General features: G+C 42.0%; 3 protein-coding genes across 7 annotated transcripts; 1 reads left to right on the top strand and 2 right to left on the bottom strand.

Annotated features, from left to right (window-relative positions):
* Positions 1–2,995: 2,995 nt before the first annotated feature.
* Positions 2,996–7,010, bottom strand: LOC113098465 (mitochondrial basic amino acids transporter-like). 3 transcript variants are annotated; one of them, XM_026263576.1, is made up of 5 exons: positions 6,686–6,971; positions 6,139–6,182; positions 5,091–5,133; positions 4,857–4,940; positions 2,996–4,292 (listed from the first exon to the last, which is right to left on the bottom strand). In XM_026263576.1, exon 5 carries the CDS (start codon positions 4,290–4,292, stop codon positions 3,546–3,548), a length of 747 nt encoding a protein of 248 aa, XP_026119361.1. In that variant the 5' UTR covers positions 4,857–4,940; positions 5,091–5,133; positions 6,139–6,182; positions 6,686–6,971; the 3' UTR covers positions 2,996–3,545. The 3 variants fall into 3 exon arrangements, with proteins under 3 accessions (XP_026119361.1, XP_026119359.1, XP_026119360.1); XM_026263574.1 differs by lacking the exon at positions 5,091–5,133 and having other exon boundaries at positions 6,686–7,010; XM_026263575.1 differs by lacking the exons at positions 4,857–4,940; positions 5,091–5,133 and having other exon boundaries at positions 6,686–7,007.
* A 578-nt stretch (positions 7,011–7,588) lies between these two features.
* On the top strand, positions 7,589–10,096 carry LOC113098475 (solute carrier family 25 member 47-B-like). Of its 3 annotated transcripts, XM_026263581.1 has the most exons (6): positions 7,589–8,228; positions 8,328–8,371; positions 8,449–8,520; positions 8,918–9,100; positions 9,190–9,439; positions 9,553–10,096. In XM_026263581.1, exons 1-6 carry the CDS (start codon positions 8,192–8,194, stop codon positions 9,828–9,830), a joined length of 864 nt encoding a protein of 287 aa, XP_026119366.1. In that variant the 5' UTR covers positions 7,589–8,191; the 3' UTR covers positions 9,831–10,096. The 3 variants fall into 3 exon arrangements, with proteins under 3 accessions (XP_026119366.1, XP_026119368.1, XP_026119369.1); XM_026263583.1 differs by lacking the exon at positions 7,589–8,228 and having other exon boundaries at positions 8,923–9,100; XM_026263584.1 differs by lacking the exons at positions 7,589–8,228; positions 8,328–8,371 and having other exon boundaries at positions 8,380–8,520; positions 8,923–9,100.
* A 3,946-nt stretch (positions 10,097–14,042) lies between these two features.
* Positions 14,043–20,429, bottom strand: LOC113098473 (brain-enriched guanylate kinase-associated protein-like). The gene is made up of 6 exons (XM_026263580.1): positions 20,359–20,429; positions 19,373–19,534; positions 18,951–19,017; positions 16,713–16,820; positions 16,202–16,285; positions 14,043–15,269 (listed from the first exon to the last, which is right to left on the bottom strand). Exons 1-6 carry the CDS (start codon positions 20,427–20,429, stop codon positions 14,088–14,090), a joined length of 1,674 nt encoding a protein of 557 aa, XP_026119365.1. The 3' UTR covers positions 14,043–14,087.
* Positions 20,430–22,762: the final 2,333 nt, after the last annotated feature.

Raw genomic sequence — 22,762 nt, 5'->3', positions numbered from 1 at the left:
GTTTATTTCTCTAGATGTGCACACTTTTAATTATTGGGATCGCAAATCATTTGAGTCAGTTCGGGAGTTCGTAGCGGGATCGCGAATCATTTGAGTCAGTTCGGGAGTTCGGAGCGGGATCGCGAATCATTTGAGTCAATTTGGGGATCGCGAATCATTTGAATCAGTTCGGGAGTTCGGAGCGGGATCGCGAATCATTTGAGTCAATTTGGGGATCGCGAATCATTTGAATCAGTTCGGGAGTTCGTAGCGGGATCGCGAATCATTTGAATCAGTTCGGGAGTTCGGAGCGGGATCGCGAATCATTTGAGTCAATTTGGGGATCGCGAATCATTTGAATCAGTTCGGGAGTTCGTAGCGGGATCGCGAATCATTTGAGTCAATTTGGGGATCGCAAATCATTTGAATCAGTTCGGGAGTTCGGAGCGGGATCGCGAATCATTTGAGTCAATTTGGGGATCGCGAATCATTTGAATCAGTTCGGGAGTTCGGAGCGGGATCGCGAATCATTTGAGTCAATTTGGGGATCGCGAATCATTTGAATCAGTTCGGGAGTTCGTAGCGGGATCGCGAATCATTTGAATCAGTTCGGGAGTTCGGAGCGGGATCGCGAATCATTTGAGTCAATTTGGGGATCGCGAATCATTTGAATCAGTTCGGGAGTTCGTAGCGGGATCGCGAATCATTTGAGTCAATTTGGGGATCGCGAATCATTTGAATCAGTTCGGGAGTTCGTAGCGGGATCGCGAATCATTTGAGTCAATTTGGGGATCGCAAATCATTTGAATCAGTTCGGGAGTTCGGAGATGTTCAAAATGTAACGTTAAATCAGACACAATTTAAAACCGAAAAAGAAATATAATAAGATTAAAAGTTACAGATACCTGAAGCTGTTGTATCTTGGCGTTCAAGTGTTTTGGCTGGGGGGGTTTACTTCCTTTTTTTTTGAAGAAGATGATGAATTTTGCAATATCCATTTTAATTTTCAAATAAATTGATCTAGTAAAATACTACACGCCAAGAAACCGCCTGCTCATTTCATTGGCTGATCGTACAGACACTCATCGATGGTTGGCCAGTTTACATGTCAGTCATAAGTACTAGACTCAGTGGGCGGTTTTCGTCGGGTGTGAATGACAACGTGTAACTTACTTAGGTAAATTTACAGACACTGTGGACGTGAGAGTCGAGAGATATTTATTTATTTAGTTATTTAAATTCTAATATAAATTGCTTTATTGGGCATGAAAACTCATTGATGGCATGGTAGTAATAAAAACATTCGGGGCTTTACTGAAAACATTCGGGGCTCCAGCCCCCTTAGCCGACACATAACGCCGCCCGTGCTGCAGGCCATGTGTCATTCTTTAATGATGATTACTGGCTTTGGTCATTTCACTGTGCCACACAGTTCGAGTCTGACTTTAGCATTAGAAGGACACAAAGCATCTATTCTCCTCGTCCTGATTCCCGTCTCACTTGATGACCTCATTATGACGTAAGAGACAGTGATGGTGTGAATATTAGGGATTCAGTAGAGCTCAGTTCAGAGTTTATCAGTCGTTTAGATTCTCAGCATCAGCCTCGTCTCAGATAGAAAACTTTCTATACAGATTATCTTGCTTTTTCCATTGTTTTAATTTTAGTTATATAACCTTATGCATATTTTCAGAGAAGAAACCAGTCCAATGTACAGCTGATATTTGAGGTTAATACTTTAGACAAGCAATAAAAAAAGGAATCAGTTAAGAGTATATTCAGCTTCTTTATTTTAATCCAAAATAACGGCATGCGGTTGCTTCAAACAATGGTATACATATCATTGACTAATTGTTATAATCGTTGTTTATAATCATAATTTCAAGGAAATAATCGACAGTTATGATTTTTGTCGTAGTGTCATCTCTCTCTCTTTGGACTGTGTGGTGTTCCATGATCACGTGACGTCACTAATCAAAACAACCAACTCTGGGTTACACTCTGCATTTTAATGCATCATCAAATCTGGATCTATTATTTAGGAATAGTCAGGATTATATCGTCCCTTTCAGTGATGTAAATGTTTTTCGTGCTCATCAGATTATGAATGTTACGGTAATGCTGTATTTATTTTTACAGGTCAAAGAGACTCACTGCGAGAAATACAAGAGTTCTTTGTTTTTAATAATGATCTCTGTTGTTCTTCAGTGTGTTTCCGGTTTGGAGCCACTAGAGGGCGCTCTGTTCCTCTCCAGCACATGTCTGTCAGTCACCAGCTGATGATGATTGTTGTTGTCCTTTTGAGGATTTGCTTCTGTCTTTAGACTGGAATACACTACACCACACCGGCACAGAGCTGGCATTCACACGTCAAAGGAAAATGATTACCCTCAGACTACGATTCAGATTGTACGTCACATATCATAGTTTCTGATGCTCTGCTCACTGCATTTGATTATGTATACAGTATATACAGTATATATATTATAATATACAGTTAGTACAGAACACAATCACTTTCTTTTAAAATAATCATGTTTTGTTGCTTTGTGGCCTGAAATGAAACCATTTTTGTTTTATCCAGCTGTATTTACTCACAGATGAAAACTAGTGTCTGGATGTGTGGAATCACAGTCGGAAGCTAAAATCTGAGTCTGTGTCCATCATACACTGTGATTTTCTATGAAATAATTGTCCAGATAGAGACTGAGAATAACACCTGAAGTCATTGAGTGTATGATGGTCAGTTTTCTCCACACAGTTAACCCTTTAAATGAGAGACAAATATGAGTTAATGTGTTTCCATATTTATTGAATGTTGAACGGTCATTTTCCCTTGAGCTTCATGGATCAAAAGCACTGATGACCTTTGATCAGTTATCTGTCTGCTAAAGCCCTCATTCAATTCTATTTACATTCATAATAACAAATGATGCACATATATCATATATACAGGAATATGTCAATTACAGTCATGCCAGGAACTAGGTGCATGTAAAGATTCAATAACAATTACACAACTTTGCATTTTATTTAGCCCTAAAATTGCATAGTAGTACTTTAAGAGCACATATTGCTACTCTGAGATGCTGATATTTACATGTATGCATTTATTAGATGCATTTATCCAAAGCAACTTACATTGCATTCGAGGTACACATTTACATTTTACAGCCCTTGTATTTCCTGGAAATCAAACCCATGAACCATATGCTCTCCATATAATGTACAGTCGTGTCTTCACCTGTTCTGTCCCAGCAGAAGGAACCATTTTTAGCATGATGTTTCTGACTGTGGAGAATGAGCTTCAGACACGTCACGGTTCGACCTCTCATTCGTGCATCACTCTCATCCTTCATCAGCACCAGATGTTTCTACGGATGCTGATCTGGGAATCCTCATCCCAATAATTCAGCAGTACGGTCCATGGCAGAGATGATGCGAGGTCATTGTTCAGCGTTCACTGACCGTTTCTCTCTCTCTGTATCACAGAATCAGAGTCTATCGGTGCAGTAAATCTGTGCTCTCATCTCAAGACGATCCGAGTCTTTCTCCAGGTCTCTGAGTCACAGGCTGCTGTGCTGCAGACTCGGCCGCATCGCCTCGCAGTCCTTCACACCCTCGTCATCCTCGCGCATGTACATGAGGAAGAGTGTGACGGTGGCGAAGGTTGTGGCGTTGACGGGAAACGCTCTCAAGAGAGTCGAGGTCAGGCCTCGAGTGAAGGCCCTCCATCCTTCTCTCCTCCAGCTCTGACGCACGCAGTCCATGATGCCGTCGTACCTGTTAGCTCCGCCCACACCGTCCGCCTGGAGGCGGGACTTGATGACGTCCACGGGATACGTGGAGATCCAGGACGCCATTCCCGACATGCCTCCCGCCAGGAGCAGCTTGGGAATGATGTATCCGTCGTCGGCGTCGCAGCCCAGCGCTCGCGTCAGAGTATCGTAGGTGAGGAAGTAGACGCCGAAGCCGGGCGTCTCGCGGATGACGGTGGTCACCATTCCTCGGTTTATCCCTCGGACTCCCTCCTTCCGGTGGATGCGGATCAGGCAGTCCAGAGAGTTCCTGTACATCCTCCTGGAGGCGCTCTTCTCGCCCGTCCCCTGCATCTGCATGCGTGTCTTGGCCAGCTCCATCGGGCAGCAGATCACACACTGGATGAGTCCGGCCGCTGCGCCCGCCAGGAACTGGTGCACAGGGGTGTCCACACCCAACATGCGCATGGCGTTCCCCTGCACGCCGAACACGATGGCGTTGATGAAGGTCAGGCCCATCATGGGTGATCCGATGCCCTTATAGAGACCCCGCATCTGCAGCCAAACCACAAACAGACAGAGTGTGAAGGGTTAACGCCTTGGGAACCCGAAACCTCTCGCCTCTCCACACACAGACAGATATAGATGTTCCCTGTGCTGGATTTAGCTCGGCATGTGAGTCTCCAGTATCTCCTGGGGTCAAACATCTCAGCGTTACTGAACCTGCAGCACATCAACACCGTCCGACTGATGCGTGTTCCTGGAGAGGATACGCTCCCCAAAATACAACTTCCACAGTGAACCCTTCAGTGATCAGTTCTTTAAAAAACATCAAACAAGTCTAAACAACCTTTTCCTCTATAAAGAACCTTTTGTAGAAGGGAAAGTAAAGGTAAAGATGGTAAAGGTTCTACATGTGTAGGAACCATAAAAAGCACCATTACTGTGAAGAACATTATATTTAATGATCTAAAGAACTGTTTTCTTCTAAATAAAAGTTCTTTATTGACATAGTTTATTCCATTAAGAGCCTTTAACATCCATTGAGTCTTTCCATTCCAAACACGTTTTAAGAGCATCTTCTTAATTTTTGATCAAACTGATTAACCCTGTACTGACCGACTCCTGGCGGACGATGGACTGGAAGCAGTGATAGGTGCCGCGGTACAGGGGCTTGTCCACGCTCTGGACCTGCAGTCGCACCTAGAAAACATTACACCTGCTGTGATCAGACACATCAAACACAGCAGAAAACACACAGAAGAGAATGAATCTAGAGCTGCTGATGCTTAGACCATATTCAATCAGATCCCAGTCCAGTGGAAAGAGAGGAAGGACCTGGTCTTTACTTACGAGGTTAACCTCCGAGCGGCCGGTGTAACAGCCTCGCTCTCATCTACAACAAAGTGACACTTTTGCTGTAAAAGACCCTTCAGCTGTGAACTCATGATCAAAAAAGACACCAAGGCAAGACGTGAGATATTACGGCTCAAACGGCTGATTATGTGATTAATACTCGACCTCACGTGAGGAGGCCACGGACTCGATCAAAACCAGATCTTTCTGTGTCTTGCCCTTTGCCTTTAAGTACAACACACACTCTTTGAGTTTTAGAGAAGGGTTAGTTTAATGACAGCATGACAGAATACACAACAACATTCACAGAAACAGGCATAATAACAGCCCTTAATACTCAACACAATACAGTTCAGGCGTTCTGTGTCTCAGCTGATGCTTTCTAATGCAGGTGAGGACTTGATTAAAGCACATTTACGCATTCAAAAGGTGCTTTTATCTGAAGTTACTAGCATTGCATTCAGGACTTCTGTCTGTTCGGGCAGGTGCCTTTCTGTAGTGTTTTACAGGAACAACCAAAGCTCAAGCACAAACGGTAAAAATTAATGTTATTGACAGTTGTGCATATATTTTAATTGATTATACAATATAATAGATGGCGATTTGTCAAAGCATGAATACAGAAACAGAGCAGATATTAAAGACTTTGAGTGTGGTCAGTTAGTGCACATGCGTCCAGGGTTTATGACCAGCTGTAATAGTAGATGCACTCTTAAAAATAAAGTTTCCAAAAGGGGTTTTGGCCAGAGGAGCCCAAACTCTTTAATGTGTAAAGCCATGGGCCATCAGAAAATGATGCATTATACCCAACAGTATTATAGTAAAATATATCAATAATTAAAAATAAATGGTTTTCATATTTCCCCCCAAAAATAAAAAAATATAGAGTGAAGAAATGCTTCAATGGCTGTTAAAGGTTCTACACGGAAGCACCAATGAAGAATCTTGATTTTTAAGAGTGTCGGAAGAACCATTTTTGGTTCCCCAGAGAACCTTTTATTCAGCAGTTGTGATGAGTTTAATAGTTCAGTCAAAGCGGACGTACCTTGACCGTATCAAACGGATGTCCGACCAGCACACCTGCGGCTCCTGAAACATGAACGACTGAGAGTGAGATTGGAGCGATTTCTGACCGTCTCCGTGACCTCAGCCCGGTTCTGTTTGTGTGTGTTTGAGGTCAGCTCTTCAGCCTTGACCCCAGCGAATGAAAGCGTCATTCATCACACAATCATCAGCAGAACTCTGGAGAAAGTCTTGGTGCTTCTCAAGATCATTCCTGTTTAACCAGCTTCGGTTCTCATCAGAATGATTGACTGATTCAGCATGAGAAGGATTCATGATGACGTGTCACACTCAGATTACACATGTTTCAGATCAGAATGATTGTTTATTCTCTCTTCAGTCGCTCATATTAAACTACCTGAAGACATTACCTGATGATGTTAGTGAGCTGAGAGCACAGAACGGGTAGCTAGTAACCAGTTACCAGTATAACCAGTGAGCTGTTCTCTATTTCAGCAACTAGATTAGATGTTTGACTCAGTGTTTCAGTGAGTGTGTTCTGATCCTCAGACAGTTGAAGAGCATTTTACCTCCAATACATCCTGCGACAAAGTCCAGAGCCATTCCTCAGATGAAGATGATGAAGATGATGAAGATGATGAGTGTCTGTGAGCTCTGATCCTCGTCCAGCAGTGTCGGTCAGTCGCTGGACGTCTGCGCTCGTGAGCAGCTGCTGCGTCTGTGTGGCTATTTTTACTGAATGAAGTTGATATGAAGGGGAAAGTCCATCTGTGACCAATAGAAGCTCCAGGATGAAGAAACACCCCCATCATCATCATCATCATCATCGTCAAGGCTCATACATGCACTACTGAGTAAAAGAGAGAGTAAAACACTCAGAACTTCAGCTCACCGTGATTTAGTTCTGTACATTATAAATATGAAGCAGGTGCATGTTAATCAGCAATTACATAATAATAATAATAATAATAATAATAATTAGAAAGAATGCTTAATAATTCTAATCTGTTATTGATTACTGAAAATGAATGTTAATCCTTACGTCTGGTTTATTATAGTGAACTAAGACATAAACATAAAAATTTGTATTTGAAATACAAATATTTGTAATGAAAAACATTGAAAATATTTGTTGTCAAAACCACATTTCTCATTTTAATTCAGTTTAACTTGAACTAAAATAACTAAAACAAACAAAAGCAAATAAACACTAGTCATTAAAAAAAAAATTCTGTTTGGTTGACTTTTAATGACATGAGGTCAGATCTAATTATTTTTGATTATTATTTTATTGTATTTTAGTTTTTTAATCTAATATAAACTAATATAACATGTTTTAATTTTTTTGATGTTTATTTACATAACTATTATCATGTTTGTTAATTTATTATTTATTTACGCATGTATTTGAGCTGTTTCTGGTCATGAAAATAGCCCTGTCATTAAAATATAAACAAACAATAATGCGCTGGCTGTTTATTAATAAAACCGGTCGGGATCTGATTGGCTGAGAGGCGTTTACAGTAGCCGAAGCTGTACACGTACACTGTAACACGTGACAGAGCGAATGTGACTCTTGTCCTTTAACTCTTCTTCATCATCATCATCATCGTCAGTGGTGTGAGGGGATGAAGATCAGCGCCGCTCCGCGGTCACTGCAGGAACAGGAGCGCTGTGTGTCTGTCGCCGGTGTCTTCTGATCTGATCCAGATGATATTCCCGCGCTACAGTGAATCACAGAGCATCAAAGGAGCCGAGCATCAGCGCAGATCCACGCTTCACTGTTACACGCCATCGGTGATTCAGAACCCGCGTTTCTGAAGGTGATCGTGACCTTGAGTGACGACAGCGACACACACACACACACACACACGCTTCTCTACATCTCTGTCTTCTGAACAATCATCATCAGTTCGTTAAACGGCGTTTGGCGGCGGGTCGAACCGGATGATTCCGATGCTTCTGCTTGACCGGTGCGGATCGTTTCTGATGATTCGGATCGGTACCGATTCCTTGTGATGATTCGGATCGGCTCCGGTTCTTCTGTGTGATCGGTTCTGCTGGCTCCGGTCGTGATGCATCTCGCGGATTTCGTCGCCGGTTCTGTCGGAGGTCAGTGGTGTAAATCAGCTGTTTTAGTGTCAGTGTGTGTGTGTGTGTGTGTGTGTGTGTTATTTCTCCGTGATGAGGATGTGTGATCTGTATAATCAGGGGCTTTCGGAGTGGCGGTGGGGTATCCTCTGGACACAGTGAAGGTAAACCACCCTCATCCTCCTCATCTTCATCAGCTGCAGGTACTGTATCAGGTGTGTAACAGTGATGGATGCTGCAGGTGAGGATGCAGACTCAGACACGTGACTCGGGGGTTTGGGAGTGTGTGAGAAGAACCTGCAGGACTGAAGGAGTGAGTCTCTGCACAAACACACAACCATCCAGCAGTCACCATGCACTAATGCATTACTAGAATCAAAAGTTGTGCTTGTTAACATTAGTTAATGCACAGTGAATTAACATGAACTAACAATGAACGACTGTGGTTTTATAAACATTAACAAAGATTGTTTGTGTATTGTTTAATGATGCATTAGCGTTAACTAATGGAAACAGTGTTACCATTTTAACAAAATAAGAGGGATGATGAAATTACATTTTACAAAATAGAAGTTTACGTGTAGTCTATGGGACGAAATAATAATATGATGATGATTCTGCAAAGGGTGTGTAAACTTTTAAACAAAAGGGAGATCACGTGAGAGTTGCTGGATACTCTTGCTATGTTTAATGTCTGCTGTGTGTTTGAGGTCAGTGGTTTCTACCGTGGGATGTCCATGCCGCTGAGCACGGTCTCCATCAGCTCCTCGCTGGTGTTCGGCACCTACAGGAACGTCCTGCACCTGCTTCAGGAGCTGCGGCACAGAAGCACAGCCGAGGCGCACCGGAAAGCTGATTTATTTGTGTCGGGGTTTGCTGGAGGCGTCGCTCAGGTGCTGTGTGTTCCTCAGCTCTCAGGCACTGGTCCTCGTGTGTGCGTGTGTGTGTGTGTGTGTGAGTCAGCTGTGTTCTTCTGCTTCAGGTGCTGGTGATGTCTCCCGCAGACATCGTGAAAGTGCGTCTTCAGTGTCAGAGCGAGCTGCCGGGCTCCAGGCTCAGGTACCGCGGGCCGCTCCACTGTCTGCTGAGCATCGCTCGGGACGAGGGTCTGCTGGGGCTCTACAAGGGCTCTGCTGCTTTAGCGCTGCGTGACGGACCCTCCTTCGCCACTTACTTCCTCACGTACAACATGATCTGTGATGCCCTGCGCTCCACAGACAGCAGCCGGCCAGGTGCAGCACAACACACACAACCTCCACAACACACATTCACCTGTTCATGTGATGCACTTCATCTGCTAGCATTAGTACACGTGTGTGTGATGTGTTGTCTGTGGTCGCTGCAGGCTGGACGGTGGTTCTTCTGGCCGGCGGTGTGTCGGGGATGTGTGGCTGGGCCGTGGGGACGCCGATGGATGTGATCAAGGCCCGTCTGCAGGTGTCCGGCGTGAGCGGCCGCTTCTACAGAGGCTTCTTCCACTGTCTCTCACACAGCGTGAGGAGCGAAGGCATCGCGGTTCTCTTCAGAGGTCTGACGGTCAACTGCATCCGGGCCTTTCCGGTCAACATGTCCGTCTTCGCCGTGTATGAACTGGTTGTTCGTTTTCTGCGCTCGCCGTCATAGATCTTCTCTGCACATGAGGACGCTTTGCTTCAGTGTTTGCTGGACGTTTGTGAGCGGAAGCGTTTCTGTGATTTTATTAGGAGCTGCACAAGCTCAGAGTGAATATTTCTCCTCTCTATTAATATATATCTGAGTGTGTTTCGAAGTGTCTACCTCCAGACGTCTGTGCATCATGAATGTTGAAATCAATAGTTCAGCCGAAAATGAACATCATCCTAGATGTAGATGAGTGTGTTTGGAGAAATGTAGCATTGCATCAGTGACTCTGCAGTGAATGGGTGCCGTCAGAATGAGAGTCTGATAAAAACATCACAATAATCCACAGCACTCCAGAACATCTGGACAAGACAAAAGATGAAACAATTACTTGTGGATTATTGTGATGTCTTTATCAGACTCTCATTCTGACGGCACCCATTCACTGCAGAGCATCCGTTGATGAGACACTGATGCAGTGCTGCATTTCTACAAACCTGCTGAAGACACAAACTCTTCCTGATCTTGGATGAACCGAGGGGAAGTAAGCATTCAGCACATTTTCTTTTTGGACTGAATTATATCTTTAAGGACTTTAATCGTGCTAGTATGATATGAACAGGTTTAACCCTTCACTAACAGTCTCTGATGACTTTTCTCTGTGTTTCATCTCAGCTGGAGTGACTGAAGACTGTTTTAACACATATCAGGGATTCACACATGAACATGTTCTGTGTCTGATGTGTGTCTTGTTTTACAGACGGACTGTGAATCTGTGTTTATTCATGTGAATGTTCACTGAATCAGTGTACTGTAATGATGACATTAAACGTGTCACGTCCAACATCGGAGTGTGATGATCTCTTGATGGCAGACATCAGCTGTATGAGACCGGACTTCACCATCACACACACACACACACACACACACACTAGACTTCAGCATACTGCACTTTTACAGCACTTACTCGTCTTAACATTAACTTCAACATTCACTAATACATTATTCAGATCAAAGGTTGTATCTGTTAGCATTTAAAAGATGAACTGGTCATTCTTTGTAAATATATTGATCATATTGTTAGTTAATGCAGTCACTTAAATTAACCAATGAGACTTTATTGTAAGGTTTTATTGTTTTTATTAATATTCACTAGTGTTTGTGATGATGGCCAATCAGATGGAAGTAGGCGGGGTCATGTTCACATATGTCACTGGCTGGACTCAAGAGCAAGATGTAAGCAGCTAAACCAAATAATTCCTAGATGAGAGAAGAAGTGCCCATTATGAGATCAGCACTATCACAATCATGCTATTCATGATTATCAGAGATTTATTATCTTTGTTAATTGCAGTGGAAACTGTAGGCTCAATTTAACAACACCACAAACACTATCTATCTATCTATCTATCTATCTATATATATATATATATATATATATATATATATATATATATATATATATATATATATATATATATATATATATATATATATAGTCATAATACTACTATTATTGCATAAATATATTTCTGTAGCTACAACTGCTCTGTTGTAACGAGACGTACCAAGAATGCTGATATTTCACCAGCAGATCGTGTATGTTTCATGGTGTATCCAGTAGGTGGCGATAAATCACTCTTTATGTGTGAGTAACGAAATCTGTCTTTGTACAAAGATGTAAGGCTCTGGTTCTTACTTATTTGCTTCCAAAGTGTTTGCTGATTATTATTATTTTTTTATTATTTAAACTGTGTAAGTTATTTGTTATTTTATATTAGGCCTTGGTGTATTTTCTATAGTTTGTAAATGAAAGTTCTGTTTAATAGAAGTGAGTTTGTCACTGTACTGTTTTGTTGTTGTCCATTCAATCAGCTGAAAAGTGAAAGGTCAGTGATATCAGTATAACTTCACCCTCACAACCCTAATATACTGTATTTACACGTGACTAACATAACATTTTATTTCTTACAAGTTACATTGTTTTATTTCATGGATTGTTTTTATTTAATGGATAGAACTGTAGCTACTATTATATGTATTTTTAGTTTATTTTTAGTTCATTAATCTTAATTTTTTTATCAATGTTATATACACACACACACACACACACATATATATATATATATGATCTGGACACAGACTGGATCTGGTGTGACCTCGGAACAAGAGAGAAACAGACTAATATTAGCGTAGATGCCATTCTTCTAATGATGTAGAAAGTACGGTGTTATGTGAAGTGTTTCCGGTTCCGGTTTACCTAATTAATGCAGCCTAAAAATCCTTTAACGGATTTGGATATTAAAAGCATATTAGTATGTTATGTGTAAGCCAGGTTAAAGAGATGGGTCTTTAATCTAGATTTAAACTGCAAGAGTGTGTCTGCCTCCCGAACAATGTTAGGTAGGTTATTCCAGAGTTTAGGCGCCAAATAGGAAAAGGATCTGCCGCCCGCAGTTGATTTTGATATTCTAGGTATTATCAAATTGCCTGAGTTTTGAGAATGCAGTGGACGTAGAGGAGTATAATTTCTAAATTTCATGTCTCTGATGTGGAACTGCTCTGTCACTGTAGACCCAGGAGAGTCAATGACGCACACACTGAACATTCACAGATATGCATGAGAGCGTCTGTGTGTTTCTTATGGATGGACTAAACACTGAGACACATGTGATCATGATTCACGCTGAAGAGAGCGCTGATGAAGACTGCAGTTCAGTCTGTTTCTGCTGGGTTTGATCAGATCCTGAGGTAATGTGGCTCTCGCTCGTCTCATATCTGTGTGTCTGTAGGAAATGAGAGCCGCTGCTATCAGATTCTGTTTCATGTGTGTGTGTGTGTGTGTGTGCGTGTGTTTAATAATGGAGCACAGCAAGCGTCTCTGTGGAGGGTCAGAGCTTCAATCTTCAGACTGTGATCAGGTTCTGTCCGGTCTGCTGAGCTGATGCAGGTTACACTGGTTTCCATGCAGTTCACGAAAACTCAAAATTAAAAAAACCCTAGAGTCATGTGAGACCTCTACTGAAGCCAAGACATATATTTAAATTAAACATAAGAAGTGCTGAACTCCTTTTGTGTTGGAAAACTGTTCCTCGCTTTTTGCTTCGAGTCTGTTTGAGTCCAATATTTCTACCTTCAACATCAGCTGCACATACACTTACAAAAACATTTCATAGACATTTTTATTTGTTGTGGTTATTTCATGTTTGTTTACGTTTATACACTTGTGTTTTATTTGTGTCCTTAATAACACAGATACAATTAGATCATTATATGTTTTTCATTAGAACATGTTGTAATTAAATATACTCATCAATTCACACAGAGAAATGTATTTGGTATGGAGAGGATTTATTTAGTAAAGAAAAATACAGAAAGAATCTAGAAACATGCGTCTGGAATCAGTTTCTCCTTTAATGTGGTCAGATCGGACAGTGAGGTAGAAACATCAAACACACGATCACTGTCACTTTAACTATCAACATCTGTCTCAATTATATACCTGCATAAAACCAGTGTTAGGTGAAACATGTTTGGAAATGACGTGTGTTGATCTGCTGCAGTCCTGAAGATCAAATATTATTTAGAATCAAATCATTTGTAAAACGTTTGTAACAGAACTAACTGTACTATGACTTTTATGGCATTTATAGTTTCTGATTTTGTCTAAAGAGAAAGTGGTTTAGATTTGACCCGATGAATTAGACTGATAATAAATAATCTCTAAATTAAAACATTTGACTAATTGGTAAAGATATACACTTTGTATACGAATAAGAGTTTGGAACAAAGTTTGGTGATTAATTTGTTAATTATGTATGGAAAATACCATATACACAAACACAAATGGGTAAAAAAAAAACAATATCATAAAATGTAAAACTAAACATGCAATGCATTGAGACTGTAAAGCTGCAAACATTTTCTCTTTTTAATTCACTTTAAGGTTTTCCCTGAAAATGTATTTATTTGATTTCAGTTGATTTCCTTTGATGCTGCTGTTATTGTGACAGGAATACAATTTGATAAACAACATACTTCTGTTTTTTGAGCAGCCCAAATCGTCAACTTCTGACTGAACCAATCAGGTGAGTTTGGGGGCGGGACAATCTGTCTGAACGACCAATGACAGACGAGGGGCTGAAGAGACAGTACAAGTCTTTGGAAACACATACTTCAGGTGTAAAATCAACCAAGACTCTTTCCAGTATCCAGTGAAACTCAACATGACAACAGTCAACAGGTTTGCAAGCGTTCACATATTCTTTATTTTACTGATCGTTAGTTAAGCAGCGTTCCATAAAGCTGAGCTTTAGTCAGACTGTTTTTGCGACTGAGTCCAGCGTTTCCAAACTTTTGATGCTGTGGCGTAATTCTCTGAGCTCCAGGGTTTTTAAGATCTTTGTATTTCTGGACGTCCAGACCGTGGTTTAGTGACTCGGCTGAACTGCCGGGACTTTCATCAGCGTAATCTCTCTGTAAAGCGTCTTTAGTCGTGTTCTCCTTGTTCTTGTTGTTTCCAGTTATGAAAAAGCTGCTTGTCGAACCCTTTGAGTGAAACATCAGTCCTCTCTCTGTCTTCAGTGGATTCAGACTCATCTTCGGGTACAGCGCAGGACTCGATCCCTCTGACGCAGGGAATCGTGGATCCGGCGCGCGTCTCTGGAAGATGTTGTCTTCCTCCTGGAAGCTGCTGTAAAGAGGATCTGCTTTAGTCTTGGCCGGACCGACCGTGAAGTAGCGCTCTGGGAAACTGAAGGGTGAGAAGCTGCTGATGTCCTCCATGCTCATCTGCCGCCAGCGCTCCGGTGTGTCCGCAGGGACGTGGAAGCGTCTGTCTCCGGATCGGCCGTTCTGTGAGCCCACGTGCTGCGAGCTGCTTGACTTGGGAAAACCTGGACATTCCTTTCCGTATGAGGATAAGTTCTTGAACACATAGTCTCCATCACACCAGTCAGCGAACAGAGCCTGCTGGGAGGAGGAAGACGCGTGGTCCTTCTCATCCGAGGCTGTGCTGCAGCTGGAATAACGGCTGGAGGCGGGAAGAGATCCAAGGATGAACCCATGGAAAGGATCTCCATGCAGGTGGAAGCTCTCGTCGTCCAGGTTGCCGTCGGTGGACGTGTGTCTTGGGATCCGTCTGCTCTGGTCAGCGCTCTGCCGTCTCTCCGGCCAGCGGTCACTCCGCCGCTCATCAGACGGACAGTACAGGGCCGTGTCACTGCAGGACAGGTCAGACGACTTGTACACCGTGTGCCGCTGAACTCTGTTGTCCGTGCCGGATGGGAATACTGGGGCTTGTGGGCTCGGCGAGCGTGTGACCGGACAGCTTCTCCCAGGCTCAGGTTTCTCCAGGACCCGGCCGATGACGGCGGTGGGAACGGCGTCTGAGAAGGAGTGATGCCAGCCGTGACTCTGCTGCTCCATGTGGGAGCTCACTCGCTCCTGAAGATCAGCGGGAAGCTGAAACAAACACACAGAGACACGACTCAGGAAGAGAACAAATGTGTTGGAAATAATAAATCATACTCCTAAAGGGACATGGTGAGGGAAAAAACTAAAACTTTGCATTCACTCGCAAAACTTCGACATACTCTCGCAAAACTTTTGCATTCCCCTAAGAAAATTATTGAGTACTGAACACAAAAGTTTATGTTTCTCTCGCAAAATTATTGCATTCTCCGAGAAACATGTGCATATGTCAAATGGCACACATGATGAATCACACAAAGAAAACCCTCATCTGTCCTCATCCTCTGTAGTCCATCAGAAGGACGCAGCAGAGATGCATTATGGGAAGAGCTCTGTTCTCTCCGTGATCTACAGTATATGGGACATGTCTGTAAACAGACTCAGTAAAGCCACCGCATTTCTCTTTGCCACCATCAAACATAGCAGAGAGAGTTTCTATTCGAATGAAACCCGTCTGGCCTTTCAGAAAGCATTCATTAAACCCCAGACTTTCTTTAAAATTGTGCTATTTTTAGGATGAGCTTCCCTTTGAGAAAGAAACCAGTGGCGTGTGTGTGTTTGTGTCTGTGTGTGTGTGTGAGGGGGGTGAATTTGATTGTGTGTGTGTATGAGTGTGTGTGTGTGTGGGGGGGGTGAATGTGTGTGTGTGTGCGTGTGTCTGTGTCTATGTCTGTGTGTGTGTCAGTGTGTGTGTGTGTGTGTGTGTTCGTGTGTGTGTGTGTGTGTGTGTGGGGGGGGGGGTGAATGTGAGTGTGTGTGCGTGTGTCTGTGTCTATGTCTGTATGTCTGTGTGTGTGTGTGTGTGTGTGTGTGTGTGTGTGTGTGTGCGTGTGTCTGTGTCTGTGTCTGTGTGTGTGTCAGTGTGTGTGTGTGTGTGTGTTCGTGTGTGTGTGTGTGTGTGTGTGTGTGCTCATCAGCCATACCTCGGACAGTTTGTGTGCTCTGTAAGGAGATTTTCCACACTGGAGCAGCTGAGCCGCCAGATTACAGTCTTTCCTGTACAGATCCTACAGACAAAAAGCACAAACCAACTCTCAACCCATCAATATTACACATCTGTCATTCACTCACAAACACAGCAGACAAATGTCTCTCCTCATTTATTTGAGCTGAATGAGGCTGATGTGAACATTGATTATAGTTAGTCTAGTTAGGGTTAAACTGACAAGAAAAGTTCTGATGGTTACCCTTGATTCACAAGCTAGCTAAACATGTTAATCTTCCCAGTCCATGAGCCTTTACATCTCGTTTGAGAAGGATCTAGTGAACCTAGAGAGGAACCTCAAACACTCGCTCCATCACAGAGATCCCAGTGAAACCTGTCAGGAACCTTCATCACATCAGAACACTTCCTGCTGGAGATGACGCTTCCTATCAGATGAAGCTGAGAAGCGTCACTAGTCTGTGGATGATGGAAACATCTGTCATACGTACGTTATCCTCTCGCAGCTTCTGGATGGTGATCTTGTCCTCCATCAGGTGGTTTTTCAGTGTGACGATCTCTCGACTCAGAGATCTCTTCTCCTCGTCGTGATGTTGAGTCTGAAACACAAACAATCAACTATGTGGACTCTCAGAACAACTTGAGGGGGAGTAATTGATGGAATAACATTTAACATACAATCAACATTAACATGATTTTCTATAAAGCTGCTTTGGAAATGTAACTGTAAGGAGTTCTTTACAAATGTATTTCAGTCAGCTTCAGTTCAGTCTGTAATTTCTGTTCATCAATCAGACGAGTTGCATAAGAAAGCACATCTCTAGCAGATCTCAAAGTGTCTGCTTGTGTGTTTGTTGAAATAGAAATCCCTTTCTTTCTTTGGTTCACATTGATTGAGCAAACCATGTGGAGTATCAGCAGTATTTGCATATGATTCATGGATTTCATTCAACAGGACAGACCTCGTTCTGTTTGACTCTGGATGTAGTTAAACACTCGTTCACATGACTGATGTACTTCAGCATTTAGTCTGTGAAGCAGCTTTTATATAAACCAGAATTTCATAATTGTCTATATGTGTCACTGAATTACTGCAGTGTTTATGTGATGCTGTTTCTATGGCAACAATTTATACAATATAGATTGTGTCAAAGCAGCTTTACAGTTATAAACAGGAAAACTGTGTGCTGATAATGCAAGAGCATAATAGAAAAATGTATCATTTCAAGCCAGTTCATTGTTGATTCAGTGATGTCATCGTCCAGCTCAGTGCAGCTCTCTTCCAGTAGTGTCTGTGCGGTCATGTGACCTGCGCTGATGTTTCACTTGAGTGCCTGTGAGTTTGACATGGGAGTTTAACCTGTGTGTGTGTGTGTGTGTGTGTGTGTGTGTGTGTGTGTGTGTGTGTGTGTTTGAGAGAGAGATGGTCTGTGTGTGTGTGTGTTTGAGAGAGAGAGAGAGAGAGAGTGTGTGTTTCTGGTCGAGTCTCAAATCCCTCATGAGCCAATTACTAAAAAACTGAAAGCGATGAGGTCTTAAGCGTCAGATGCTCAAGTGTCTTTGAACAGCGTCCAGTGTGTTTCTGGAGGCTGACCGTGTTTTAGAGTGAATGTAGATGTCGTCTCTCAGTTTAGAAAGAGCTGAATGTGGAGGAATGGTCTGTCGTAAGATACTGCACATCTACTGTTTGACCCATATTTGAAACATGGTCACTGTGAATTCTTTTGCAGGGTTTGAACATCGTCTCTGGGGTCTCATTTGTGTTTTTACTGAGAAACTTGGACTAATGAGGACAGAAAATGCCACATTTAGGAAAAACATTGAATTTCTCGTCAGCATCATTGGACAGATTGAGTTCTGAGCTGCAGTTGACCGTCACAGCGAAATAAACATTCATAAATCCAGATACATATACTGAAGATGCAGAATTATATAAATCAATCAAAATACATTGAGTTTATGAGTATATTTCACTCAATGAGTATAACAATGGAATCCTTGCTACTTGGTCTCAGCGGCGAATAGACTTGAGTGTCAACTACATACAGATAATAAGAAATACCCTACTTTTTTTTAAATAATTCCCAAAGGGAGCATGAACAATGAAAACAGGACTGGACCCAAAACAGACCCTTGTGGGTCCCCACATGTAATAGGTGCTGAAGCAGAGAAATAGATACCGATCTTCACTGAAAAGGATCTATATTCCAAATAAGAGGCAAACCATTTTAAGTCAGAAGGATCCGGTGATCAATGGTGTCATAAGCTGCTGACAAATCCAATAAAATTAATGCTGCATGATTACCAGCATCTATGATTAAAAGAAGATAATTAACAACCGCTCTGAGAGTGAGTGTCTCTTTTTCTCCACCTTCACTTCTGCTGGTCAGTTGTTCGGAGAGCAGCACTCGTTGATCACCAATCAAGAGCAGAAGCTTCCAGAATGCTTCATATAACTGCTGACATTGCTTCAACACGTCAGTCGCTCTCGATAAGTGATAAACACGGAAGGTGATACGAGGACCGTGATGCTCTTTAGCGTTTGTCTCTAAAGTGTTACTGTGATTATTTATGATAAAGCATCATCAGCGTTTGAGATATAAATAAAGGGATACGAGTTTTATCATCAAGCGATAATGAAGCAATGAAAGAAGATTTATCAGAGCTCAGGTCACTCTTTGGACTGTTTTTGAAGTCATTTGGTTTATTCTAATGGATTTTTCTCTTACCATTCGGTGTATTTTCTCCTCCATGTCCTGGTTTATTCTCTGTAGAGCTGCATAGCTGCTCTGAATCCTGCAGGAGAGATGAAGATGATGAAGATGATGATCAAGTCAAACACACACACACACACACACACACAGATCTGTCATAAGTGTATAGTGGGATTGAGGGTTTCAGAAATCTTTTATTTTTTCTCCAGGCCTTTATATTTTGTGCATCTGGTTAAAACATGAAGCTTGTATCTTTCTGAGCATCATTCATTTAGAGTCAGATCTTGCAACATTGCTGAAATAAGTGTGACTTGACTAGTTAGTTTCAGATGGTTGTGTGTGACAGTAAATCTGTACGGTCACTTCACTCACACACAGTATTTAATTCTCAGCTGCTTTCTGATCAGCTGCTTCACTCAGTGACGTGTTGCTCGGACCTGCGCAGCTTCTCTGTGAATCTGTCCAGTTGTTGTTGAGCTCGACGCAGCTCCGTCTCCAGATACTGACGTGTGTCCTCGCTCTCGCTCCGCAGCTGCTGCAGTTTGTGTGTGGTGCAGCCGAGACGTCTGCGCAGATCCTCCTTCTGCTCCTGCAGCCAGCTACACACACACAAACACCATCATTTCAGTCACTCCTCAACAACAGTGCTTCTCAAACACCGGAACAGATAAGACTGAGATCTCAATTAAAAATGCCTCACTCGCTCCACAGCAAACACACTCTGATCAAAAGCACCAAACATGATTTATTCATGTGCTTGAGGAGTATCCATACATGAGATACTAGAGCTGTACTTTAATGACTCTAATATGAAAGAGAAATAATTATGACTGAGCCCTTAATTCACTTGATCTGATTTCAGTGCATTTCTATCACATTCAACTCTATGTGAAAGCTAAAAACTCGACACTCTAATGTTTGTTTTTAATAGCAATATTATTGTTCTGTTTTACTTAAGTATTTCACTTTAGTCATTTACTCGGACCCAAATAAGAGACTAGTGACTCTTTAGTACACATTTACCATGGTAAAATCAGATCAACAGAGACCAAAGGATAGGAACAGGGATGAAGAGGATGAGAATGAGTGATGGACTGAAACTGTAAGTGTGTGTGTGTGTGTGTGTGTGTGTGTGTGTGTGTGTGTGTGTGTGTTCTTCCATATGTGAACAAAACACCAGCGCAGGACCAAAATAAGATTCAGCCTCACAGTTTCCAGTTCAGAAAAAGCTGATTTTCTATCATCTTGATTGTCCAGATTGAACCGTCTGTTTGTCTGTAACTGGATCTGAGCAGCGTTCAGCAGCTGATAACATCGATCACACACGGCTCTGATGGATTCAGCTGATGACATTTAGATGAAGAGCCTGATGGATGGATCGATGGTCCAGTCACTCGCTTTCTGTTCGATTTTAGACTCTTACCTCCTCTTCTGATGTCTACAACCATTTCTTGATGCTCTTAGTGCCGTTCTCCCAATATAAATCTTTTTCATGTTTTCTCAGAGTGTCTCCTGCAGAGACACGGACGGCTCAACGAGTCAAGAGTATTCAGCTCATCCACACACATCATTATATAATAATATCACCACCACATACAGACGTGAGACCTGTTACAGAATTAAAACATTACCGAATTACTATAAAAACTGTCATTTCTGTTTATTTGATTCAAAGCAACAAAAAGAGATTAAAACATTGAGATTCACTTAGATCTATTTTCGTATCTCACAAAGATGCTGTTTTTATTGTAGTCAGGGACTTTAAAGGGATAGTTCACCCAAAAATGAAAAGTATGTCATTAATAATTCTGATGTCCATGTGACATCAGAGGGTCCGTTAGAATTTGTTGAAGCATCGAAAATACATTTTGGTCCAAAAATAGCAAAAACTATGACTTTATTCAGCATTGTCTTCTCTTCCGTGTCTTTGTGAGAGAGAGTTAACACATTTTCCTTTTTTTTTTTACAGTCCTTATCATTTGCTAGTTTTAAAGTCAATATAACAGCTGCTCCTGAACTAGCAAATGCGCTGCACACACTGATGTTCTTCCTCAGTATATAAATATCAAAACACTTTTAAATATGTGCAGATAACCCAAGACAAGGCTTGTTCGATGAGAAAGGTTTATGCTTCAAACACGAACAAACATCAGAAAAACAACAGTGTAATGCTGAACGCCTGACTGCATGTGCTGGACGCGTCTCCAGTGATCACGCTGCTGTATTTCCTCTGACGGGGCTATAATAACAGTCAGGGGTTCACTGTTACTGTGACTTCCACAGAGGGAACTGAGTTCTCATTGACAATCAGACAATATGAGTCTAGAGAAACTCAGGTGAATCGTGTCGTTACAGAGACGTCATGCTGAATCAACGCTAAGAGAAACTACAGGAGATCAGAGAACCATCTGTCACATGACTGATGAGAAACAACACCCGCTGACACACACACACACACACACCTTCCTTTACAAGCAGAAAGAAAAGGCGTTTACTCTGGTTTTGCATGAAGAGTCTCTCAGTTTGTGATCTCCTCTTACACAAAGATAAGTATTCACTCGTTAAAGCGATTGTTCACTGGATATGTATCATTTACTCTCGCTCATGTCACTCAAACCTTTGTCTTTCCTCTGTAAAAGAAGAACAATGTAAACCGAACAACACTGCACCCACTGCATCTACAAAAACATGAATTATTTCTCAAAACATCTTCAGAAGAGTAAGAAAGTACAGATGCAGGTTTGAATGGCATCAGTAATCTGATGACAGAATGATCATTCTGTTTAACAAACACTTCCTGTGTCTGTAATGCTTACTTCCTGTCTGTCTGACACACTTGTCTTCTACTAATGGGAAGAAAGAAGCTCTGAATCATTTCCATCAGGTGCTCAGTGACTGACGCTCAGGCCTGTAGAGTGATTATTAGCTGCTGTACTCTTGTTTTCTTCTGTTTGTCTGTTTATTCCTGTATATTCTTCTCATTCTAAACACGTCAGTGGAACAGACATGCTCTCGGGTTGGTGTGCAGCTGGAATATCAAACGAACGTAGTGCAGTGATGCGACAGACGCTGTGATTCACGTCAGAAATCAGCTCTGCTACAGGAAGCTCTCCATGTGTTCACTGACAGACGGCATGATGGGAAATCTCTGCTGGCTGAAGGTCTTTCTCGAAAGCGAAGCTGTCAGTCGGGCAGGGAAACTCAGATTAACTAGAACCCAGAGAAAATCCACAGGAACGAGAACTTCAGCTGAACACAGGATCCATTTTCATTCGGGCTGTTGATGGATGCAAATATTCACTTGCGTTTGATTGTGTAAATTTGATTCGTGGGACCAGTTAGTTTCTTCAGACGCTCTCTTTTTTGAAGGACTTCAGTATTTGGGCTCCTGCTGACTAAACAGATTACTGAGATTGGATTTTATCTGCCAGTTGTTGATTGGATGTTGAGATGTGGGTGTGGCAATTACAAATAGAGGCGGATCTGAATGTGAGTTTGCAGTGGATTATAAGAAAGGGGCGGGGTTAAAAAACATTCAATGATTGGAGGAGACCTGCATTCGTCACCAGAGAGAAACCTAAAATTCACCGGAAGATCCAGTTATGCAGTAATATTGAGGTCAAACATTATAAATAAAAAAATGCACAAATGAATCATTCATGAAAATATCTATAACATACATTTGGAAAAAAATTATTTTAATGCTGACTTTAACATTGTATATATGAAGCTTCTTGTTTTAACGTTTCAGTCTGTAAATAACAAAATACTCTCTGCATCAGCATCTGAAGCTCACATTAAACTCGCTGTGACACACATGATGCTGT

The sequence above is a fragment of the Carassius auratus genome, unplaced genomic scaffold (genome assembly GCF_003368295.1).
Source record: "Carassius auratus strain Wakin unplaced genomic scaffold, ASM336829v1 scaf_tig00216561, whole genome shotgun sequence".
Taxonomy (NCBI): Eukaryota; Metazoa; Chordata; class Actinopteri; order Cypriniformes; family Cyprinidae; genus Carassius; species Carassius auratus.
This window is presented reverse-complemented; position numbering and strand designations above follow the sequence as displayed.